A 23,157-nucleotide genomic window follows, 5' to 3' on the forward strand; every position below is an offset into this window, starting at 1 on the left:
TGTGTCTGTGGGAGTACCTAGAGATAACATGTGAACTCCACACAGAAAGGCCCCAGCTAGCTGGTAGACCTGAACCCAGGACCTTCTTTCTGCAAGGCAACAGTGCTAACCAGTGCACCACTGTCTGGGCAGTTGTTGTAGCTTTATTAAATTATGATAAAAGAATGATATGCTCTCAAGTCTGTGTTTAATGTGAAGCAGCAGCCAGCAGCTATCCTAGCCTGGGTAAAAGAAAAAGTGTCTGTGGCATGTTTATTACTTTAAACATGCAAGTTATACTTAATCCTTTAATCGAACCCTCAACAAGCACCCAAATCATTTCCCAAAATGTCAAACTGTTTCTTCAGCACAAAAAAATCTATTTAACAGCAATATAGAACAACAGTAATCTGCTGTATTGAAGAGACGTGCTCTACTTCAGCATAACACAGAGGCCGATGTTGTTGTGTCTATTGTAACTGGTTCTGTGTGTTGACTGTTGCGTCTTTGTTCAGGGCTGATAGCAATTATGATGTTTTACAGTTAAGAAGAATTGATATATTTTTGCAGTGAAAATATAAACCTTGAAACTTTAGAACCACACAAAACAGACTACTGCTGGACCACTACTCTGTGACCTAGAGCAATGTCCCAATCACATCCGATTAGTTACATGCATATAACAAACAATCAAAACTAAAGGCTATTCTGGCACAGTAAAGTACACACAGACTGGAGCTGACCAGTAGCTAGATGAGCTGTGTTTTGAAGGTAGAATAGCAGATATCCTTGAAGTGGTACATCCCACAATCTTACAACCTACTTCTGTTATGACAAGTATGCCCACCTCTATTCCAGTTTTATTGAATTTAGTCTTCATCCTTAAAACTCATCAAAAATAGGAAGAAATTTCAGAGTAATTTCAGGCTCACCAATTTGCAAGACCAATTATGGAACAATTTCAGAATAAAGAATGCTTTATTGTTTCATAAATTTTTTTCAGCTTAAACATTTGATATGTTTTCTGTGTTCTATAGTAATGAAATATGAGGATTTGCTTTTGAATAATTACATTCTGCTTTTATTTTTACATTTTATCCCAACTTAAATTTTAAATTGGGGTTGTGTAGGTATACTGCTGGCTAAAATATATTTTGTCTCTTTATCATCAAATATAAGCACCATGTTTTCACTAAGGTATGAAACTGGCGACTGAGGCCATTAACTAGAAAGGAAAGTGTTAAGGAGCCGAGGAATATTTTCCCCACCAAGATCTGTTGCACTGGACTCTGCTGACCACGAGAAGGAATTCATGCTTCTAATTGGACAGACACGCCCTAACTGCCATAAAACAGTAACAATTAATACTTTAAGATGTTGTCTTTAGTGAGTGATTAAATTGCTAAAAAAGCGAAAAATTAAAATAAAATAAAAAAACATTGAAGAATAGCAGGGGTACTGGGAAGATGAGACAAACAGATCTATATCTATATACACGTCTGCTGCTAAGGTTTAGGCTTTGATTATTTTTTCTTTTAATTAAGAAAAGGTATTAATTAACACCAACACTTGTGTCCATCATGTAAATATGCCAGATCTGCTTTTTTCATATGTAGTGAAGTGATGTAAACATTAAAACTTTCTTTTACCGTAAAAATGTATCAATTCCAAATATCAGCTGTCAGCTGGTTGTTATCAGGAGTCATTGTTTTTTAAAAAAAAAAAAAACAATAATGGGGGAAAAATTCTGCTCTAGACATCCGTCCTGCACCTCTGCTGGATAGAGGCTGACAGTCCTATTATGAAGCTTGTGAAAGTTTCATCACTTCTGACTGCTGTGGAACTGCACACGATGGAATTCATTACTCAAAGACTCCGACTATTATGATGAGTAAAAGTATGAAACCTCCACACATGGCAAGGTAGAGAAGCTTCTGTCAAAACAGGAGAAAGGAGTAGTCAGAGGAATTGGCTGCATATGAGAAACCGCAGATCCAGTGAAGCATTCGGCAGATGAACATAATATATAAAATAGATTCATAAATTAAGAGATGGATGTTTGGCTCAAGAAAAGGAAGTTGTGGGTGTGGAAGTGTTGTTACCTCACAGCAGGTCTCATGCAGGGGGTTTGGTTAGTCCGACAGACAGGCCGACAATTAGTGCAATAACAGCAAGCAGGATCAACAGAGCAAAGGCAAGAATAATGTATTTCTGGCAAGTGAAGAGGAAGACGGTGTTATTTAAAGTTCATGAATGAAAAGAAATGCTGCTTAGACCACGATCTTATATCAAATTTACCTTTACAAAGATTTATATTTTTTAAATTGCATCAAGAAAGAACCAGAAAGGAGCACATACCCTCCGGGATTTCTTCTGGTACCTGACTGCTTTTTTGGTCTCTTCCTTTGCACGACAAATGTATTCAGCTGCATTAGAGACGTTCTTCTCAATGTTGTTAACCATATCCCCCTGTAAATGAATGCAGATGCTTTTATTTATGGCCGGGATGTCAAACCTATTTCACATCCTGGACCACATACAGGCCACTTTGATCTTAAGCAGTAATTTCTATAGTAGTGGAAAAACAGGAACTTTATGTCCTTTAATTTTGTAAATAGTGAATGACAGTTTGGGGGGGGGGGGTACACCTCCTTGCTGGACAAGTCTTAGTGGCCACAAGCCTTATGTTTTACACCTCTGACTTGATACTGGTATTTGTGCTATGAGCTCCATTCTAATATACCTAGTAGACAATATTAGAAACAAGTTTTAAAAGAAAAATCAACAGATCTGCTTGTGAAAGTTTCCACTCAGATGAGGCTCTTACCTGAGTTTCTACCAGCATTGCCATGTCCATGAACATCGCATGGAGCTCCCTGATGCTCGTCTCCAAGCGCATGATGTCCTGGTGTCGTGACTCTATCTCGTTCACGGCTTGCCGTGTGATTTGGGAATCAGAAATGATCTGAGGGAGAAAGATTTAATACCTTCAAAAATCCATCCAAAATCACCCTATCGGCACACAACCCCAACTGCAAAAAAGATTTACTCATCAGCCACTAGATGGCAGTTGTGGCATTTTACCAAGCAAGCACATTAATGCTGGAGAAACCGTACATCAGAGGTGAAGATGGATGGATTTCCACTTTCTAACATGTCTTCTAGTTCTTCATTGGTGGTCACTCTTCCAGCTAGAATTAAACAAATAAACAAAGAATTCAAAATTGTCTGGCAGTTTTATTTGATTCATAAGTTTTGGCATTCCTAACAAAAGTGACTGTTTTGGACCATGTGTATTTGCTCCCACCCATGAAAGTAATATGCCTTCATTTGATGTCATTATGGAACTGAGGAAGAATCCCTCTGAATATATTTTATTTCTTTTGCCCCATCTCTGCCTGCTGCAGCTGTCAGTGGATTCATGCCAAAGGGTTGCATAAGAGGTACCGAAATCTACACAACCCCCCCTCAAAGCTCCTGAAACAATCAAACAGAGGGCTTTCTTTTACTGCAACCATGCCTCCTGTTGTAAAGTACTCTCCCTGGAGAGAGAGAGACCGCTGTGCAGGTGCTTACTGTATATCACACACCTTTATCGGTGGCTGTTCCTCAGAGAGACACTCAAAGCAAAACACACCACGCGCTCAGCTCATCGCTACACATCAAGGCTTTTACTTGTGAACGGTGTCAGTTATTGGTGTTTGACGACAGCACAAACTGAGTCTGGTCAAAGACAGGTGAACTACTGTTGCACAGGCCGCTGAGTGCTCTGCTCGTATCCCCGGCAACGCAAACACAGAGAGGCGTCTCCAGTATCAGGCTTGCCCGTCTGCAGAACTAGAGCCTCTCATTAATGCCGGCCGCAGGGACTGGCTCTGGGAGTCAACCCTTTTTTATTTTTTGCTTTTCACTATTGTTACTCACATATACTTAATACAATGGATCTGCCTGTTTGTTACAGGGATACTGAACAGCGAGGACTTAACACAATAAGCAGAAAGCAAATTACAAATCTGGAGTTATAACAAATATGAATCTTATTGTACCTAAACAATCATTTCTATCTGATATAGAATATTTGTTAATGAGACTACGTTATATGTTGCTAATACGGGAACCATTTTTAGTACATTTCTTTCCAAAACACTGGAAATTTATTGTCTGGGCGTTGCAGAAACCCTATACTATTGCTCTTCTCTGTTTATCAGCACTAAGGCTGGTGTCCAGAGAAGCAGAGAGGAAGCTGGTGCGGTCTGTTTCCTGGATCCTGCCCTAACACAGCTTGAGGGTTTTACTTCTTTTGTCGCCCTTTTAGCACTACTTTTTTAAGTTTGTCAAAAGAATTGAAAGTGTAATTAATTTCAAGTCCTGTATGGTCATCCATTGGTAGTTAATGTAGCCCATTATTCCTGGGCTTATTCAGATACAGGAGTACAATTATTTGTCACTCACTTATCTCCAGCTGTCTCTGGATTCTTCCTTTGCTTCTTTCCCTAAAGGACACTTGAGTCTCGTTGTACTGGGTCATGACCTCCACAAACTTCCTGGAGAGCACAGTGTGCTGAGGACAAGTCAAAACACAGAGACACAAAGTGATAATGTGCTGCAGGCTTTCCAGACTTCTGCTTATCCAGCTCAGGGTTGCCTATCCCAGCTGTTTTAAGGGGAGCGGCAGAGTAATCTGCCACAGAGGTAACACATATAGAGAAAACCATTCACCCTTATGTTCACACCTGCAGCCCATTTAGAAACAGTCCATCTAACCCAGTGCATTTCTTTGGACTGTGGGAGGCCAGAGTACCCAGACCGGATATAAATCCAGCTCTCTCTTGCTGTGAGGCAACACGGTTAACAGCATCATGTCACCCTGCAAAGTTTTAAGACTTAATACCTTATAATTCAGAAGTACAAGATACAAAGTACACACTGGAAGTGTTGGAAGGTTATGATACAGTTTTTGCTCTTAAACTAGAGAAATATACCATCAACAAAATACAGAAGTAAAGCTGAGAGCTGGATAGTCAGAAGTTATTTTGTCTGGATTTATTTATAATAAAAACAAAACAGCTTTTATCTGTATGAAGTTCTGCATACAGCTGACAGAGTAGTGCTTGGGTCGTCGTGTGATCAGGTATGTGATAAGTGTGCGTGTGTGAGGAGATCCTGACCTGTGTTTTCTGGATCCTGAAGTCTACAGAGGCCCTGTTAGCAGCATCGTCTTTGGGCATGCTCAGCTCAATGGCTGTGAAAAAAAAAGTAAAAATGACATTGTTACACAATTTGAAACACATGAAAGAAATGTGGACGACAGCTGAACTCACATTTTAGTTTGGTTCGCACCACAGTGGCATTCCCTTTGATATCATTGGTGAGTGCAGCCAGCTGATCCTTTGTTCCTTCGCACACAAACAGGAGATGTGTTAGATTTGAGTTTGTTTAGAAGAAAAGTCGTCATCCAGGTAATCCAAATATTTGATCTGCTCTGATTTCAGCTGGTCACTTGGCAACGACCCCGAGGCAATAATGGAGAGGTTACAAAATAAAGGACAATTTCCACGTCATGGACACTGTTATGAACTACATTAACTGATTCCATGACAAAGTAAACTGAGTTATCCTGTGACCAGATTTTCCACTCACACAGTAAAGAAGGCTAGACACTGATTCGGATCTAATTAAAGGATCAGTCATAATTTAAAACCATTTGGAATTTGTAGAAATTATTTTTTTAGTAAAACAGCATGTTTAAATCCCTGATTAGGTCCTGAATCTCACAGTAGTTTGTCAGGTTTGATGCAAATTTGAGTGCTACTTCCTTCACAGGTTTCCGGTCTGCCGGCCATTCATCGCAACTAAGGAAGGAAGACATCTGAAGCACGTTGACTCTGTGCCCAAAAAGACTACTTCCATCCATGCATTTCTAAAAATAAAGCAATAAAAAAACCTAAAGGATGTTAACATCCTAAACGACCCACACTTACTGTCATCTGTGTTGGGTGCCGACAGGATCATGCTGTGGATCTTCCTCACTTCTTCCACTTGTATGGAGATCTTATCGATGACTCCTCTGACTTCTTCCACCTACACCAGCCGATAAATAAGCCAAGAATCCATCAGTGTCCTCAATTATTATTGCTTTTAGTCTTAATACACATTCTGGAAGTCACAGTAGTACACACCCTTCTGAAAAAGCTATCCATGAATCCATCTTGGTTAACTGTAACTGCAACATCTTCTTCTGTTTGTGAAGCGGCCTACGAGGATGAAAATGTGTTTGAGTGACCTTTTTTTTTAATGCCGCTAGGATATTTCATGTCACGATCCACGAAGTTGAAGCTAAAACAAAAACACTTACAGCGCTCAGTTCAGCCAGTCGATCCTTCATCACACCGGTCAGCTCGTCTCCCGCTCAGCTAGTTGTAAAGCATATGCTGGCTCTATCCTGTACATCTCCATGTGGAGAGGAACATTGCCGCGCAGTGGCTAATAAAAATAGATTTAGTTTAATCTCTGAGATCCAGGCCCACGAGGTTGTGAGATGACAGTCGCAGAAATAGGAAGTCAGGTCGAGCTTTGTTTGATCAAAACTGGGTCCAAGACACAACTCAGAAATAAACCCAGAAAGGGCTGTTCCTGTTTCAACTCTGCCGATATTCCCCGCTCAACAAGTGCATCGGATCCGTAATAGATCCACAGTAATATCCCTCTCCCCGGGATACGCCTCTCTCTCTCTCTCTCTCTCCCTCTCTCTCTGTCCCTCTCTGTGAAGTCTCTCTCTCTCTCTCTCAGATGACGTTGATGGAGAATCTGGTCCTCCCTTAATCACATTTGAACTTTATGATAAATAAACTAAATGGCTGCAATCATATTTCAAAAGGGCTGAACTTGGTAGAACTATTACACAAATCTGAAACTATTTGAGGTACCATTGTCAGACTTTAATCTTTTGTGGCATTTCTGAGTTTATTATAAATCGATTTTTTTAATATCAATTTGTTTTCTTTATTTAATTTTTTTTAGACAGCAACAACAGTTTGCGGTTACATGAAAAGGTTTTTTATAAATAATATATAAGCGCTGCTGGATGGCCGCTAAGCTATTATTCACCTGGCCACACAGTGGCGCTGTTTACCCGCGTAAATTGACTTTTGGAGCCTTCGACGGGACTCCTGATGACTTCCCCATATGTGGATGTCATCCAAACTCTAAATGCCCAACTCTCATTACGCATTTCACAAACCGAAATTACCGAGCCAAAAGTCAAACAAGGGCCCACTTCTCATCTGACAACAACACATGTCTTGTTTTATGTTTCCACTTGGAGTGCTTTGAGTTCTTCTTTAATACTGATGTTATTTACAGAACTTTCATACTTTAGTGTGTGTGTGTGTGTGTGTGTGTGTGTGTGTGTGTGTGTGTGTGTGTGTGTGTGTGTGTGTGTGTGTGTGTGTGTTGTTTAACTGTAACTCAATTTGTTTTTAAAAGGGGTTTCTGCTCCTTTCCCACATATCTAGGCATATCTGTGCAACTTCGCAGATTTACACACTGTTAAAAAGGAAGGAGCACTCAGCGTATTCCTATTATTCCTAGAAAGGTTTTGCATGCTGTTTGTCTAGCTACTCAGTCATCCAGGTTATTGTAGTCTTCAGAGCTTGAAAAGAAAAAAGCTAGACAACGCGACTCTCCACCAGTTGTCGGAAGAAGCTTGCTCGAAACGTCTTTAAAATCGTATGCTATTTACAAATATTTTGAACACAAACTCAGATATGCATCTGTGGATCACACGGTGCACACCCTGATCTCACTCCCCGTGCAATCTCCAATTACGCACAAGTAACGCCTTTTACGCACAAACTTTACCGCCCCTTCTTAGAAGATCCAAAGAAAATGACTTCACGTTTTGCAATTCCCACGTTCAGTCCAGCAGCAGCCCAGCACAGCTCAGCGGAGCTCCTGTACTCCTTGAGGCTCCCAGATGCAGGCAGAGAAATTCTAAGAAAACGGCTTTTTAAATTTTCGGATAAATATTAAGGATTACAATTTTCTGGAGTTGGGCTTCAGTTTTTATCATGAAAGGACAACTTCTGAAGTTTTTCGGCCTCACGCCACAACTCTAAATTGAATGCTTTATTGAGTCAGTGCTTCTATTTATTTTCTTTGGGTATTTCTAACCTTGGACAAATGGACTGATCCGAAGTTTTATTTTTATTCTATTGGAACAATGAGCGGCGCTTACTGGATTCATCTTCACCCGTGGAATTAAGTTGTTTCAGAGAATTGGTGTTATATTTTGCAGAGACTATGGCATTTTGTTTGCGGATTCGCATTTTTACAGCTTTTGTCTCCTTTATTAAGGTAAACTTAAGAAAGGCACATCATGATGAAAATGACTAGCAATTCCTCCCATATAGCAGAACGAACTGTGCACTGCAGACTTTATAAGTTATTTTTAATTTCTTAACAGGTTTATGCTCAAGTGGCGCAAGCTCAGAAGCATCCAGGTAGTAAGAAATTTCTGGACTGACAATTTCCCTGTGTTTTCAGTTGCTAGATTAAAAATGAAAAAAGAAAGAAAGAAATAATTTGTAAGATCCTGTTTTACCATCTGCTAATTTCCATGCCAGAGGATGTTATTGCTTTGTTTACTTCTTCTGCTTAATCAAAATAGTCTGCTGCATAAACAACTTTTTTCCAGTTGTTTGCATCATTATTATCATCTCTGTCTTTTTAATCCACCCCAAACCCAAAATGTGGTTCTGGGAAAATAAATTCTGATTAATGAGGCAGTGCTTGATTGGATGAAAAGCCCTTTTTGGATGCCTGTTTATGCTTGACTTGTCCATCCAGGCCTGGAGGTGTTGGACACGGCCTCGCATTACTGGCCGCTGGATGCAGTGGAAGGAATCCATGAACTGTGGGATCATAATGGAAACAGATCAGGTTATATTAACGGAAGCAACATAAGTATGTGAATATGAAAACACCTGTTCGATTTAAATGTGTTTTTACCACCCATCTTCCAGCCAAAGCTATCGTGATTTTAATTTTAATGCCAGATTTATGAGTGAAATTACAGTCAATTAAAAAAAATAGGATTTAAAAATGCTGCAGTACATCATTTACAAAAATCTATAGTTTGGAGATGACATTTGCCTAATTTTTAATTAAATATCATTTGCAGCAGTGTTGTAGATTCCTCATTCAGTGAAAGATTAAAGTTAAAGAGGGATCGGGTATAGACTTGGGCATGATGTGTGAAGTCACACTGAGTTTTCTTTGACCGCTGCCACCTCGCACGCTGGTCACCATCACTCCGTCTCATACCTGTGCATCACATCCCTCCCATTGCTTTCCTTTCACTGTTCTATCTTCTGTTTTTTTGTCCGTATTGGTGTGAATCACTTTTTTTTTTGTCTCTGTTGTCTTTGTCCAGCTATCAGAATCCACAACCACACTGTGCTCCCTTCTTCCCATAATTCTTCCTATGTGTACAATGACTCTGCCTACACTAACATTTCTGCAATACTAGGTGAGGATCCATCACTTTTCCTCTCACTGAAAATCATTTGTGCATCACCCACTGCCTTCTGTTGTTCCCTCTGTATTGCCACATGGTTGAGCTGAGCCCTCCACACTTTTCTCCCCGTTCAGTCTTCGGTTCTTGCAGACTGAAATGAGGACTTCTTGGTATGTTGATGATAAGGGATTGTTCTTTAACATTAATTAAACCTGAAGTCAAGTAGGAGACTTATTGACTGGCTTCTGACATGAGATGCAAGTAAAGCTGCAAAATCTTTATGTTCATCATGCAAAACAGCGTGTGGTTAGATGACTATAAAGTCACTTAAACGGTTACAACACCTTCCTGTTTTTAAATGAAATTTTTCCTCTAAATTGTGCTTTGTCCCAGACATTGTTGAAGGAATGGTCAACAAGGGCATCTTTCTGAATGGAGATAACGGTGGCACCTTTCTTCACTTTGGAAACTACCAGAACACGTGCATTAGTGACCCTAATTTATGTGGTCCTGAGGGTGAGTGCACTGCACTTAATCTATAATTGAACAAGTTATCGTTTAGCTTGTAAAACTGTTCAGTTCCTGTACTGACGGCTGCTGGGTTTTCATCATCCCCTAGGCATTACCTTCTCCTTTTTTTGGAAAAACCACGAGTCAGCCTCCCGCTTTGCTGTCGCTTCTGGAGGAAAAGTTATCTCCAATGGCTTCTCAGTCTACACAAACCCTTTAGGAGGATATGTGGAGTTTTACACTCGTAGCAACAAGCACAGATGGCGGGCCAACATCGACGTTCCAGGTACTCTTAATACATTTCCTTTCACATAGTTACATTTCCCACAAGGAATCTATTTTGGTCTTGAACACACCATAAACTAATGGTTATATAATTGCATTCATGACTTTGTTAACTGAGACCAGATGTAACTACGGACAGTTGATTTGGCAAAGATGGGGGTATATTTCTCAAATCTTTTGCCGTAGCACTAAACATACAATTTTTTGGAGATGGCAGACAACATGTGCAAAATAATGTTCGGTGTTTAGTTTTGGTGTCAAGTTAGATGAGATATGAAACACAATAAAAGTCAGAGTGTGACCAATATTTTGAATTAATTTCTGAAAATGAAATTACTTTCTTTTCTTTTTTTCATGAGATGGGCTGATACTGTAAACAGTTGACAAAATGAAATAAATCATGTGAGATTCAACATTACGTGAAACTTTTACCAATCGCTATTCTCTTCTCAAATGACTTGTGTCATCCTTGTTTTTCCTGCAGTTACTCAAGGTCTTGGTCGTAACTCAATTTTGATGCTAGTGTTCGGTTATAAAGATCCAAACGTCATCTGGTTCTCATACAATGACATGTTGAGCCTTGGGGACATAATGTCAAAATATGTCACTTCTCTTTCTTCTGATTTGGGAGAAAAGGTTTTTGTGGGTGAATGAGTAAGACTCGAGGGCCTGTGTGACCCAGTGTGTGATTGTAAGGTGAAAGTTAATAATATAAAAATGTACATATAGAAGTAAATGAGAGACTTGCAAGCTGAGCTTGGTCTTTGGTACATCCAGTACTGCTTATATTGCAACCACAAATGACATGTGTTTTGGTGGTTTTGGCTGTCTGGCATGTGTGACGGGGAAGGCATTGTCTTTTGGGACTTCTCTATTGTTTATTAATTTCTCTGTTCTTGTGATGCACAATTCATTGTAAATATTGGCTGGAGTTTTTGGTTTGTGCAAACCATAAAATCTAGCATCTGGAACTGAAGGAGTAATAAATTACTAAATCAGTCAAAAGATTAAGCGCGATTAATTAATGGAAAAATCAAACATTTTAGTTGACAGAGTTAATTCAATTCAGTTCTGCTTTATTTATAAAGTGCCAAATCACAACAACAGTCGCCTCAAGGCGCTTAATGTTAGTTGAGTTTTGGTTCTTCGCTTAAGACAGCGCCATCAGCTGGTCAAAATGTAAAATTGTGTAGTGTTCTTGCTATTCTAACTATTCTTGCTAAACTAACCCAGCATCTTTCTGAACTTAATAGGCTATCTCACAAAAGCCATGTATCTATGTTCAGCCTCACATAGCTGTTAGCACGGCTAGGAACTTGTGTTTAAGACACACACAAATTCTGTTCAGTTCAAGCCAATATTGTTTTTATATTCTCGGGTAGTAGAACAGGTCACCTACAATCTGGAAGGCTTGCGGGTCGATCCCTGGCTGCTCTCCGATGCATCCATGAGTCCAAATTTGCAAAGCACCTGGTGACAGCGGGAATGAAAAACTCCCTTTTAACAGGAAGAAAGCTTGAGCAGAACCAGGTGCAATGAGGGACAGCTATCTGCCGTGACTGGTTTGGGATGAGGGGTGGGAGATGGGCAAAAAGACACAATTTAAAAAACAAATATTAAATTTAAAAAGCTAGAACCAGCAAATATCAGTGTGAGTTTCATTTGATGAAAGCTACTGTGCATTGAGTACACGTCATCGTTTACTTTCTGGGTTAAACCAAGCATGAAACATGGTGTCTGCAATATCAGTTGCTTTAAAAAGGCGACCAATGACTGAGAACATTTGCAACACCACACACTCAGTGTATTTTCCTGCTAAACGTATTCACACATGAAAAGCTACAATACCTAAAACATTATAAAGAAATCCCAACAATCAGGTAACCCCCTGTGAGCAAGCACTTGGCAACAATGGGAAAGAAAAAACTTCCTTTAAACAGGAAGAAAGCTCTGGCAGAATCAGACTCAGGGAGGGGTGGATTCAATTCTTCAACAATTGAGCGTTTCTTTCATTTTATGTTTACGTTATTAGGGCCATACTGGACCCACATCCTCTTTACATGGACTAAGAAAGATGGCCTGAAGGTCTACATCAATGCGACCCTAACTGCTGAGAACAAAAACGGAAGCATCTCAGAGGAAACCTATGGAGACCCCTACCCTGACCTCGTCATTGGAACTGCCAACAATAAGGGATATAGTCACTATGTAACAGGAGCCTTTGATGAATTCGTCATCTGGGAAAGGGCCCTTTCACCTGAGAACATCTCACTCTACTACAATGCAACTATAGGTAGGACCTGTCTACTATTAAAAAAAAAACTCCTGACATTCTTGAAGATGCTGATTTATTAAAATGCTTCCTCCCTTTTGACTTTTCTCTGAGGAAATCATGGGTTAAAAAGCAATTTCCGTCTTTATCCATGCTACATTCCATCCACAGAATTCATGCTTAACAGAAGCACATCAAACCATGCAAATATAGCCTGCCTCACTGTCAAATGGCTCTTCTTGCAGAAACCATTTTCATGACCTTCAAGTGCCATGGCTTCCATAGTTTTGCCTTATAAGTATTTATAAGAGTGCAAAGACCTGAGTTGAGATGCAGGGGCCAATCATTTTAATATAATATGACAAGTTACAACACGCTAGGACAAAACACCCAGAAGCTTGTCTGTTTTTGTTCAGTAGAGAGCCATAAAAGGACACAAAATGGCATTTATGAGAATGTAGAAAAAAATGAACATTCTGCTTTGTGGCGCTTTATATTGTAAAGTAAAAACTTACAATATGAAAACAGAGAAAACCACAACAATGAGCTTTGGCAACATTGGGAAGGAAAACCTCCCTTTTAACGGGAAGAAACCTCCAGCAGAACCAGCTGGGGATGAGGGAAGGAAGACAGGATAGACTTTCTGTGGAAGAGAGCAAGAGATTAATAATAACTATATTACAGTATATAGTTATGATTATATTTTCTAATATAAGATATTAGAAAATTTCATTTTAATCTGAAAAATATTCGACACTTAATGAAATGTACCTTTTTAGCTGAGCGGTTAAAGCATTTTTGGTTGCAGATAAGTCTTACCGATCAGTAAAGTTGAACTCCTCTTGTGTATGGTGTTGATATATAAAGACTGCTACAGAGAATTATTTTGTGGTCACGATAAAGCCAGAGAGTCTTGATTTCTTTATTACCTGACAAGAAGAGCCTGACTGTTGTGGTTACAGAGAAATATTTTTACCTCTGCAGAACATGCATATAAAATGCTGTATTGAACTAAAGAAGAGCTGACTAATATGTCTAATGTACATCCATATATGGTGTTTTTCTGGTAGCGGCTTAGAGCTGTTTTTATTAAATGACAGCAAACATATAAAATGTGTTTGAGCCCGGTACAGAAATTAGTGGCAGAGTATTATGTGGTGGAGTATCCCACTTTTGCGGAGGCTGTAAAATACCTCCTCTCATGACCGGGCATTACACTCACACTGTAAGCTTGAAGGTGATAAAATCCAGCCACACTACTGCAGCCTGACCCAGCTGCATTCAACAAAGGACCTAAAAAAAAAGTCACAAAAAGGCAAGGTTAGACTAAACCATGATTAAAGACAGGAGTGATGCTAAGCTATACCCTGTCCTGTTTCAACCCTTTGTATTGTCTTTTCTAGCTTGGGACATGGTTTCTAAAACAACACCTAGAATCTCCAAGGAAGTGATCTCAACTACGCCGATGGCCGTAAGTGTCTCAGGGTTTCTTTGAACAATAAAAGCCTAAAGAGGGGACAGTAGAGGAGGGTCTCGCCACAGAACACCAGTGAGAACTAAAGCCCTAAAAAATTGGTTTTATATCATTAAACAAATTAGATTATTTTTGTAACAGAGAATGACTGAGCACTCAGTATCTTGTTAGCTGTACAGAAGGTAATTTTAGCTCCTTGTTAGCAAAATACATTTGTTAGCTACTCACAGTTTGAAACCCCAAGAGCTACAAATCCATGGGCTTCAGTTAGCATGCTAAATGTTAAAGTTCATGATAACACAATTAGAAAAATGCTGTATGTCTTTTTGGAAGGACTGCCAGGAGGAAGCCTCTTCTCTTAAAAAAAGAAAAAAAATCATGGCGGCTTGTCTTTGGTTTGCAAAGCTGCAAACTAATCATAAGACTTCTGGAACAGTATCCTTTAGATAGATAAGATAAACGTGGAGTTGTTTGGGCAAAATGCCCAGCGAGACGTTTGGCAAAAACCAAAGCATATCAGCACAAACACCTCATACCAATTAGCAAACACAGTGTTGGAGGGGTGATGATTTGTGCTTGTTTTGCAGCCAAAGGACTGGAGTGCCTTGCAATTTTTTAGTTGACCATGAACTTCTCTGTATACCAAAGTGTTCTAGAGTCAAATTTGAGGCTAACTGTTCGACAGAAGCTTTACCCGAAATGGATCGTGCAACAGGATTACAAGCACAGCAGCAAATGTACAACAGAATGGCTGAAAAGAAAAGATTGACAAATACTGTACGACGGTAATTTCTCAGTTTTGGTATAGATTAGGATTAATTTATTGGATGTTAAAAATATAGTACTCTTACAATGTGTGGGTGATGAAACCCCATCTCTGTACCTCAACATCATTGGGAACTATTACCAGAGCGTCTTTGAGCCAAAACACATATGAAAGTCAATAAAGAAGTAACAATGAAGGACTTTTAGTTGAATGCACACTAAGAGTTTATTTCCTGTTGAGGCATTGTTTCCTTTTAAAGACAAATGGAAAAAAGCAAATAGATAACACATGTGAATAGAAGCAACCTTTTTATCGAAAGGTTTTGTTTGTAGGAAACAAATAAAGAAATAGAAGATGGTAGGCAGAGTCAGTCAACAGTGCACTCCTTGTTGGGCACTAATCTGAAAAAGACCAATGCCGAAACTCTGGTCCAAAGAGTTTTCTCTAAATTCAAGCTATCAGTCACTAAACATCCTGTGTATACTGGAACTCGCTGCTCCTGGCAGTAAACGTCATTTGATGCCCGATGTGCTGTCTCCCCAGAGAGCTGCTGATATGAGTCCCCCTGTCATCAGCAGTCTCCAGGAGGAGCTCCGACCCACAGACTTCTTGCCAGTGCAGAGTTTCCTGAAGACGCTGCCCAATGGAACCATTTCTCGTGATACTGCGAACAACCTCACGCAGGTCTTGGAGCACAGTCCAAAACACATGTTGCTGTTGCAAAACCAATTCATACACACAGATACAATACCCACCCATGCGCATATGATGCAACAATTCTATGATGTCCATTTTCTTCCACCCAGGGTTTGCTCAAAAGTGTGGAAGAAGTGCTGTCTTTTCCTGGACTGACAGAGGTAAATGGGTTCACTCTGTAGTTGTGCAGTGTCCAAACATGACGAAATGTAACGTATGCAATGTGGCGAATACGTTAATGTAACACACCGAGGATATCTGGATGTTTAAAACTGCGTAACTGACTATAAAGATTTTTGCTTCCTCCACTGTGCAATTGTTATGGCCAAATCACAAACACAAGAGAGCGGTTTCAGTACACTGGGTGTTCAGAACAACCTTGCTTGTTTTTGTAAGAGCAAGCTGAAACAGATGTTCACATCAAACTTGGACAGTAGATACAGTGTAGAGTGAGTTTGAGCCAACCGAATTATCAAGTTTTTGTCAGGTTTTTTGTCAGGTTTACAGTGTAACTCTAGACGGTGACACTATCACCTGTTTTTATACTGTGAGCAGTACTCTCCGTGACAAACAACAAAATCAGAAACAGTGAATCAGTTGTCAACTTTTTCTCGTTGGGTCATTGTTCTCTAGCAGCAGTCCACCCCTGTGGTCAGCGGACTGGTCAAGACAGTGGACAGAGTGATGGAACATGTAGTGACTAACCTGGAGGACAGCCCAAACTCTCTCATCTCCCTGGATGGAACATCTTTTGTTGCAGGTCAGTAAAGTGTCAGGTTCTCCATAAAGTAAGTCATTGTTTGTAGCTTTTGCGGACTCCAAGCCTCAAGTTGACATCATTAGTTTTGTAATCACGTCAGGCCAACATTTGTTCAGAGAAGCACAAGTTAAGCTTCTCCACTTTTCCTCTCCTGAGTTTTTTCCTCATTTTTTTATTACTGTCTCTCTCCCAAGGGGTCGTTTGATGTTTGTGATTCCCCCCCCCCGACAAAGCAAATCGGTCTTGTTACTTGCTTGTCACTTTGTTTTTCTCAACAGTTCTCCCTTTTCTTAACCTCTGACCTCTGCAGATTACTCTCTGATGAAACTCCCACAGAATTTTGAGCTGTCACATTACCGCTTCCCCACAGAAGGCAAGAGCTACATCTCTGTGCCTGGAGAGGCGTTCGCAATGGAGTGTAAGTACTAGCATTACAGCCTCTGCATGTTCACTGACAGGTGCTCATCGACGTGCAAGGAGGAACTTTCGGAGGATTCTTTGTGTAGACAGACCAGTAGCTGGGTTTGAGTGTGAATACCTCACATTAGCCGTGCACTGATTCTGCCAAGAGAAAATTGTCCAGCTGGGAGACTCTTGTTACCGGATGGTAATTTATTATCGTAAGATTTAGGACTACTAACATGGCATACAGTTAAGGACAGGAGTGCCATGAGAGCTTTTGTGTGGCTTTATGGTGTACTGTAGAAACCCAGCTATGACTTTAATGTTGGCAGTTACCCTTTTATTCAGAACAGAAAGAATGAGAGAGAGAGCGCACTTTTTCTCCACTTTCCTCCACCGTTAAAAGGAATGGATCCACGTAGTGGTGCAAGGGAGAGCAGTAATTACAGTGGGCATTAAAACTCTGTTTGTTTGACTTTGTGTTTAGGTCAGATTCCCTTGGCTCCACCTGGCTCTCGCATGCACTGAGTTGCCATACAGAACGAACTCTTAATAATTCGTTAAAGGGCTATTATCAGAAGTGGAATACATGTTATTGCTTAACACATTAGAGCCAGGAACAAATTAACTCTGAATACCTGGCTGCCCATAGTGCTCCAAGGACAGATTTTATATTCTAATTAAGAACAGAAAATGCTGCATATTTTGCGTTTTGTTTTTTCTTGTTCTCTCGCTCTTCTGTAGGAGAGTTGTACAAGTGTACTGGCCCAGTCTCTGCTGAGGCTCACTGGGATGCATTCTGTTGTAATATATATATGTATTCCACTACAGATTACAGAATACATGGCCCAAAATGTAGTTTGAAGCATATTCTTAACTTGATGTGAGTAACGTATTCTGATGCTGTGTGAATTATTACTATTACTGAAGGCTACTTGCCGCCGAGCTAACATTGTTAGCTAGCGTTACCTGAGTTCATAGAGACCAGACTGTAGACTTGATGGAGAGCATTAACAACCTGCTAGCTGCAAACGATCACATGCAGTTCTGAAAACAATACCAGCTAGATTTTTAAATCTTAATATAAAATGAGTAACATTAGGGTGGACTTTAGGTAAGGTTGCACTTTTTGCAGTGATCTCGCATAGAAAACTCTTTCTGTATCAGTAATATGTTTTCTTTTTGTCTGCTTTCAAAACTGCACACGATTATTTGCAGCTAGCAGGCTGTAATGCAGCTTTCAGTAATAGTAATACATCACACAGCAATGGTACATCGCAGATACTGAAGTGGCACATAACCCAGGTAGCTACTACAACTAAAACAAGATAGCTGCAGTAGGCTAACCTTAGTTTTTAAAAAAGAACTTACTCCCAGATGTTTCTTTAGGTTGGAGTCTTTTGAAGATGAGAGCAGCTTGGTTACTGACAAACAGAGTTTGCATTACGCAGTCAAATTTCCGGTCAGAGCCTCTTATTGCGTTTTTTGTTTGGGTTTCCACTGGCGTGAAATTACCAAAATTAGAGAGGAGATAGAGAGGAGATAGCCTAACATATGAAACAGAAAAAGACCACCGTGTAATCCATTGATTTTAACAAAGTAACTGTATTTCCAATTATCACCTATTTAAGCAGTAACTGTAACGAAATACCGTTACTCATATTTTGTATTTTAAATACGTAACGCCGGTACATGTATTCCCCAACACTGGATGGATTATATATTTATTAACAGTCTTCTGTTGCGTATCCATATTGTTTGACATCTGCTTTTGTTGTTCTAGAGCAGTTCCCAAGTGAAAGGCCTTTGAAAGGAGGAACAGGGCCATTAAGCATTTCCTCCAATTTCATTGTTTATCTTAAAGTATTAAGGTGGGACCGAGCTGAACGATAGGTCAAGTCAGGGGTGGGGGAGCAGACCCCCAGCTCTCCTGGTGAAGTCATTTAGACATTTCACAAGCTTTCCAACATCCACATGGGTTTGCGGCAGTCTTGCTTTTCACCCCGGTGCGAGTATAGGACTGTCCAATTAGCCCGCCGGTGCCACCACACTGTAGCAAGCCAATGTTAATTAACTTGCCTTCTTTGTGAGTGTTTTAGCAGCACTGCTTTACATTCCCGGCCCTCAGCTCATTTCTTTCACATTCAGTCTGCGCGTGTTGTCTTCTTCTCCTCAGCTCAAACCACCATTGTTGGCCTTTTTTATCACAACATGCACAGCTACTACAAAGAGATCAGCCCTGTGAAGACCAGGTAAGATGACACAGCATGCTACCAAACGTGAAAAGTAAAATCTTGAAAGGTCTAACTAATAATAAACAGCAACAAGAACAAAAGCGCAAAGTCAGGGACACTGTCTTTGTACTTCCTGTGTGGGAAATGGGTAAGCTGGCACCAAAGGCGCCCCTGCTTCCTGAATTGCAGAACAGCTGATGCCCCAGGCCAAGGCCTTATCTGTTTTTTTCTCTCCTATCTCTCATCACACCACTGAGCTCCTGCTGAATGATACACCCTGCTATTAGCTCTTTCACTTACTGTTCCAACACTGGATCAGCTTGTTCCAGCTTTTAACCCAGTTTGACATAACGGTGATTAAGCATCTTGTTGTTCCCCACTTTTGCATCCATCTAAATTAAGTCAGAAATGTTTACGGCAGTACATTTGGAGGCTGCTAGGCCTCCCTTTGTATCGTAAGAGGGAAATGATGTTCGTGTGACCGCAATGTCAAATTGGGGTCACATGATCATCTCGAAAAACTTGTCATGGAATAATTCTGGCACTAAGTGTGATTCATTAAACAGACAGATGGTTAAAGTCCCATCTAAATGTCAATGCTCTGGTCCTGTGTTTAACACATATGTGGGAATGCCAGTTGCAGATAACAGTGGTGATAGATGCTATTGTGAAACAAGAGATCTGGAGTACTTCTCCTTTTAACCAACTATCAACTTTGATCCCCTGATGAATTTGTAAGTTTGCTCACTTACCAAGAAATGAACAGTCTCCCATTTTTATGCAATCCTCTTTTAATGAAGAGACAGATAATCTTAACCAAATATCCAGAAAACAAAAATGCATTATATAAAGGTTATAAATTGATTTGCATGTCATTTCCTTCAAACCTAAAGGATTTAGAAAGTTTCTGTAGAGAGGAGTGGAACAAAATCCCTCCCGAGATGTGTGCAAGCCCGGTGACCACCTACAAGAAGCATCTTACTGCTGTGCTTGCCAACAAGAGTTTCTCCAACAAGTGCTAAGTCATGTTTCGCCTGTGGATCAAATACTTATTTCACTCAATGGTTCAATGTCTTTTTTTCTATATTTTGGTATATATTCTTGCTTTCTCCATTAAATTGAAGCTACTATAAAATTGGAGATGTTTCATTTCTTCGTAAGTGAGCAAACTTACAAAGAGTTGGGATCTGCAGGGGATCAAATAAATCTCCCCCCACTGTATGTCTGCCATTTCTTTCCGTCTCTTTCTTTTGTATGTTTGTCTGGTTTTCTGCTTCAGTTTCTTTTTTAGATTATCTAAGCCAATTCTCCCCTTTTTATCTCTTAGGATTAATGAAGCAGCTGATTACAAGGATCACAAAATCCATGTAGCAAGCTGTCTGATTTCTTTGAAAGTGGAGCCTCTGCCAGCCCTGTCGGTCAACCTTTCTGGAGCGCCACTCATAAAGATTGTGCTCACCCATGTTTTGGTAAGACTGTAATTTGCATGTCCCATTTCTTCCTCTCTGACTCGTTTATCTTTTTTTTCCATCTTGGTGAGTAATACTGGGAAAACTAAGAGAGTTTCTGCTTGTCTCAATTGTTGGGTGTGGGATGTTATCAGAGGGGAGAGCTCTGCCTATGGTTTCGATAGCGGTCGGATCTCTTCACATGAAAACTGTCGGCTCTATTTTTGGTATATGCTTATGTAAGACGATGGCTGTCCATCACTGACTGACTGAGGTTTGCGCAGCTGGGCATTTACCAGCACAAAGAGCGAAGCCTGGTTTGGTTTTCATTAGGCTGCCTAGCATTTCCCTTGCGGAGCATTTGGCTTCTAGAAAGCGAGCTGATTATGGGCATTTGAGCTGCAAGCTTAGGGCACTTTAAAAGGAACAATAACTTTATTTTATGAACAACATATTTTTCTTTGGTACTTTATGGCAGGGACAGTGCCAGCTTTCCATGGGAAATTCAGTCAAAACTGGAAATTAATTGACCAGTGTCTATTGCATTAGCTTGTGTTCCTGTAAACTCATAAATGTGGTGGCAAACTTCACAATCTTGTATTTGTTTTATCTTAATTGGTTGTGTTGATAAGCTGTTAGATTATCATGCAATGGCATTAATGAGGCGGTTGACTTAAGCACACTGCAATGTATTTCTGTTTCTTTTACAAGTCCTGCATGAATGATCGACTTTCTGTAGAAGTGAATCAATCCCCCTCCCCACTCATAAAAGCAAAAAAGAAACTCATGCAGCTTTATGAAACCATGGTAATATTGCTTTGTTTGCCTTCATCTTCCCTGGTGAAATAAATGTTTATGCTGTAATTATCTGGCCTGGTTTCTGTGACAATGATTGCTCTGTTTGTTTTAGCGGACACCATGGGAGAGGAGTTAAAATTTCCTTTGTTATGGTAGTGCTGGAGATGCTCAGCAGTTCTCCGCTCTGTTTCTGTTTTAAGGTGTTTCTATTTTAGTTGGATTGCCCTTACCACTGATGTAAGGATAAATCAGGTTACATGCATTCTTTCCTCTCTATCCCATTACAAATAGGCTGTTATACTTATTAGTAATGCATGCTGATTGGAACGCACCGAGCCAGCGCATTTCTGTTGCACATAGCTCAGGCTGTGATTTATTACTAGGAGCCACATCGTAATTTGGCATGCAGAACTTTTGGCTCTGGTCGCATCCAGAACAGGTTGTTTTTGCTAAAACTGCACAGACCTGTTGTTGGATTTAGTCAAAAAGAAACTATTTTGGTTGTTTTACTAGTTTTGGCAAGGTGTCGATACTTATCACCTCCCTAGCTTGAAGGCAGGGTGGGCTGCTGACACAGTATGTGGCAGACATTACCCGTCATAGTTTATGTTGGTCTTTACTGTCTGTACTAAACCTCAAACATGTCTGCTCATGGCACCGGTTCACTGGGCTGGAGTAAGTGATTTGCGGCTGACCTCTCTGGTTACCCCCTGAGAATAGGTAAGTGCACAGTGACTTCATTAAAGCCCAGTGGGAGTGCTGAATGTGTCTAGCACAGAAATATGTCAGCTCCCTCATCCGTCTTTTCGTGCTGTCGTGGCTACGACAAGCTCTGTGTTTCGTCTCTGGTACTGTACAGTCAACTACTATCCTGGCTCAGACACAAAGTCTCATCCATTTTCTCTGTCTGGCACTTGGAATGCTAAAACATATGATATCATGGAGTGATGGAGTCACCAGCCTGTAAATAAACCTTTGTTATAGCAGGTACTACTCACTCAAGTCAAGGTCTAAATCATGTGGTTGCCATCTGAGTGACCTTGCATCCTTGACTGATGCTCTGAGCTCAGAGACTCAATCACTTCTGCAACCACGCTTTGTGGCATGGAGCTGGTTTGATAACCTGAGTAGGTGTTATCATCAAAGGCCCACAGGCTTTCTCACGCCTTTCAGCTGCGGTGGTGATTGGACCCTGGCTCTTTTGGTGATTTATTACGGCTGTCTGACTCTGGTTTACTTTGAGAGGGGTGAAGGCGGCAAAGAGGAAAAAAACGGTGTGAAGCACTGAGGTCTGTAGTTAAACATTAATATATACATTTAAAAAAAGAGGCTGGCACCTTCTTTTTATCCTCTACTGGCATGAAAGCATCACACTGATGGTATGAAATGAACAAATGGAAAGATTGACTTCATGGGTGAGGTCTATTTATAGAATTAAAACTATGAGGATTAAATAAATGATTTTGACAAGGGTGCCTGACTTTAGAGGCATATAAAGAAGTGTGTTAGCTGAGAAGGTTTATAAGAAGATCCAGAGTCATGAATGGAATGGCACGGCAGTATTTTGCTGCTAGTCTCTCAATTCACTTGAATGATTTTTATGCTGATGTTTAGCTTTTAATGACTTCTTTGAACTGTTGTTTTTCCCAATTGGAATGACTGTACACAGCATACATCTTTAATGACTTAAGGAAAGATTTGGGTGCACAAGTTTAAATGTATATGTCTGACAGTGACTTCTGTCGGTAGCCTTATGCAAAAGTAGGTTATAAACTCACAACTTTAGTAACTTTGCACATCTGTTCAACTGCTTAATAATACAAATACCTAATCAGCCAGTCAGATGGCAGCAACTCAGTTCATTTGGGCATGTAGACATGGTGAAGACAGCATGCTGAAAACTTGAAAACTGAGTATCAAAATTGCAAAGAGGGGTATTTTATGTGGCTTTGACTGTGGTGTGGTTGTTGGTGCCAGACAAGCTGGTCTGAATATTTCAGAAACTGCTGATTTGTT

General features: G+C 40.2%; 2 protein-coding genes and 1 long non-coding RNA gene across 9 annotated transcripts in view; 1 reads left to right on the top strand and 2 right to left on the bottom strand.

Annotated features, from left to right (window-relative positions):
- Window positions 1-90: 90 nt before the first annotated feature.
- stx2b (syntaxin 2b) lies at window positions 91-6,748 on the bottom strand. Of its 3 annotated transcripts, XM_040019095.1 has the most exons (11): window positions 6,335-6,748; window positions 6,159-6,233; window positions 5,961-6,060; window positions 5,301-5,375; window positions 5,148-5,221; window positions 4,432-4,540; window positions 3,097-3,170; window positions 2,807-2,944; window positions 2,338-2,448; window positions 2,082-2,190; window positions 91-1,913 (listed from the first exon to the last, which is right to left on the bottom strand). In XM_040019095.1, the coding sequence occupies exons 1-10, from the start codon at window positions 6,362-6,364 to the stop codon at window positions 2,095-2,097; spliced, it is 882 nt and encodes a 293-aa protein (XP_039875029.1). In that variant the 5' UTR covers window positions 6,365-6,748; the 3' UTR covers window positions 91-1,913; window positions 2,082-2,094. The 3 variants fall into 3 exon arrangements, with proteins under 3 accessions (XP_039875029.1, XP_039875031.1, XP_039875030.1); XM_040019097.1 differs by lacking the exon at window positions 2,082-2,190 and having other exon boundaries at window positions 91-1,910; XM_040019096.1 differs by lacking the exon at window positions 2,082-2,190 and having other exon boundaries at window positions 6,335-6,742.
- A 1,126-nt stretch (window positions 6,749-7,874) lies between these two features.
- Window positions 7,875-23,157, top strand: part of adgrd1 (adhesion G protein-coupled receptor D1) — a 31,170-nt gene continuing 15,887 nt past the window's right edge. The window contains exons 1-14 of one of the 5 annotated variants that reach the window (XM_040019310.1): window positions 7,875-8,334; window positions 8,444-8,480; window positions 8,827-8,943; window positions 9,413-9,508; window positions 9,890-10,012; window positions 10,116-10,292; window positions 12,324-12,584; window positions 13,967-14,034; window positions 15,347-15,487; window positions 15,610-15,660; window positions 16,133-16,259; window positions 16,570-16,677; window positions 18,838-18,913; window positions 20,223-20,364. In XM_040019310.1, coding sequence (XP_039875244.1) covers window positions 8,281-8,334; window positions 8,444-8,480; window positions 8,827-8,943; window positions 9,413-9,508; window positions 9,890-10,012; window positions 10,116-10,292; window positions 12,324-12,584; window positions 13,967-14,034; window positions 15,347-15,487; window positions 15,610-15,660; window positions 16,133-16,259; window positions 16,570-16,677; window positions 18,838-18,913; window positions 20,223-20,364 — 1,578 coding nt within the window. In that variant the 5' untranslated portion in view covers window positions 7,875-8,280. The other 4 variants (XM_040019311.1, XM_040019313.1, XM_040019312.1 and 1 more) reach the window with 4 other exon arrangements.
- On the bottom strand, window positions 11,621-18,155 carry LOC120726057. Its single transcript, XR_005694274.1, has 3 exons — window positions 18,033-18,155; window positions 13,786-13,856; window positions 11,621-11,761 (listed from the first exon to the last, which is right to left on the bottom strand). It is a non-coding gene; the product is annotated as an uncharacterized LOC120726057 (long non-coding RNA).

Source organism: Simochromis diagramma, unplaced genomic scaffold (genome assembly GCF_900408965.1).
Source record: "Simochromis diagramma unplaced genomic scaffold, fSimDia1.1 OVJJ01000822.1, whole genome shotgun sequence".
Lineage (NCBI taxonomy): Eukaryota > Metazoa > Chordata > Actinopteri > Cichliformes > Cichlidae > Simochromis > Simochromis diagramma.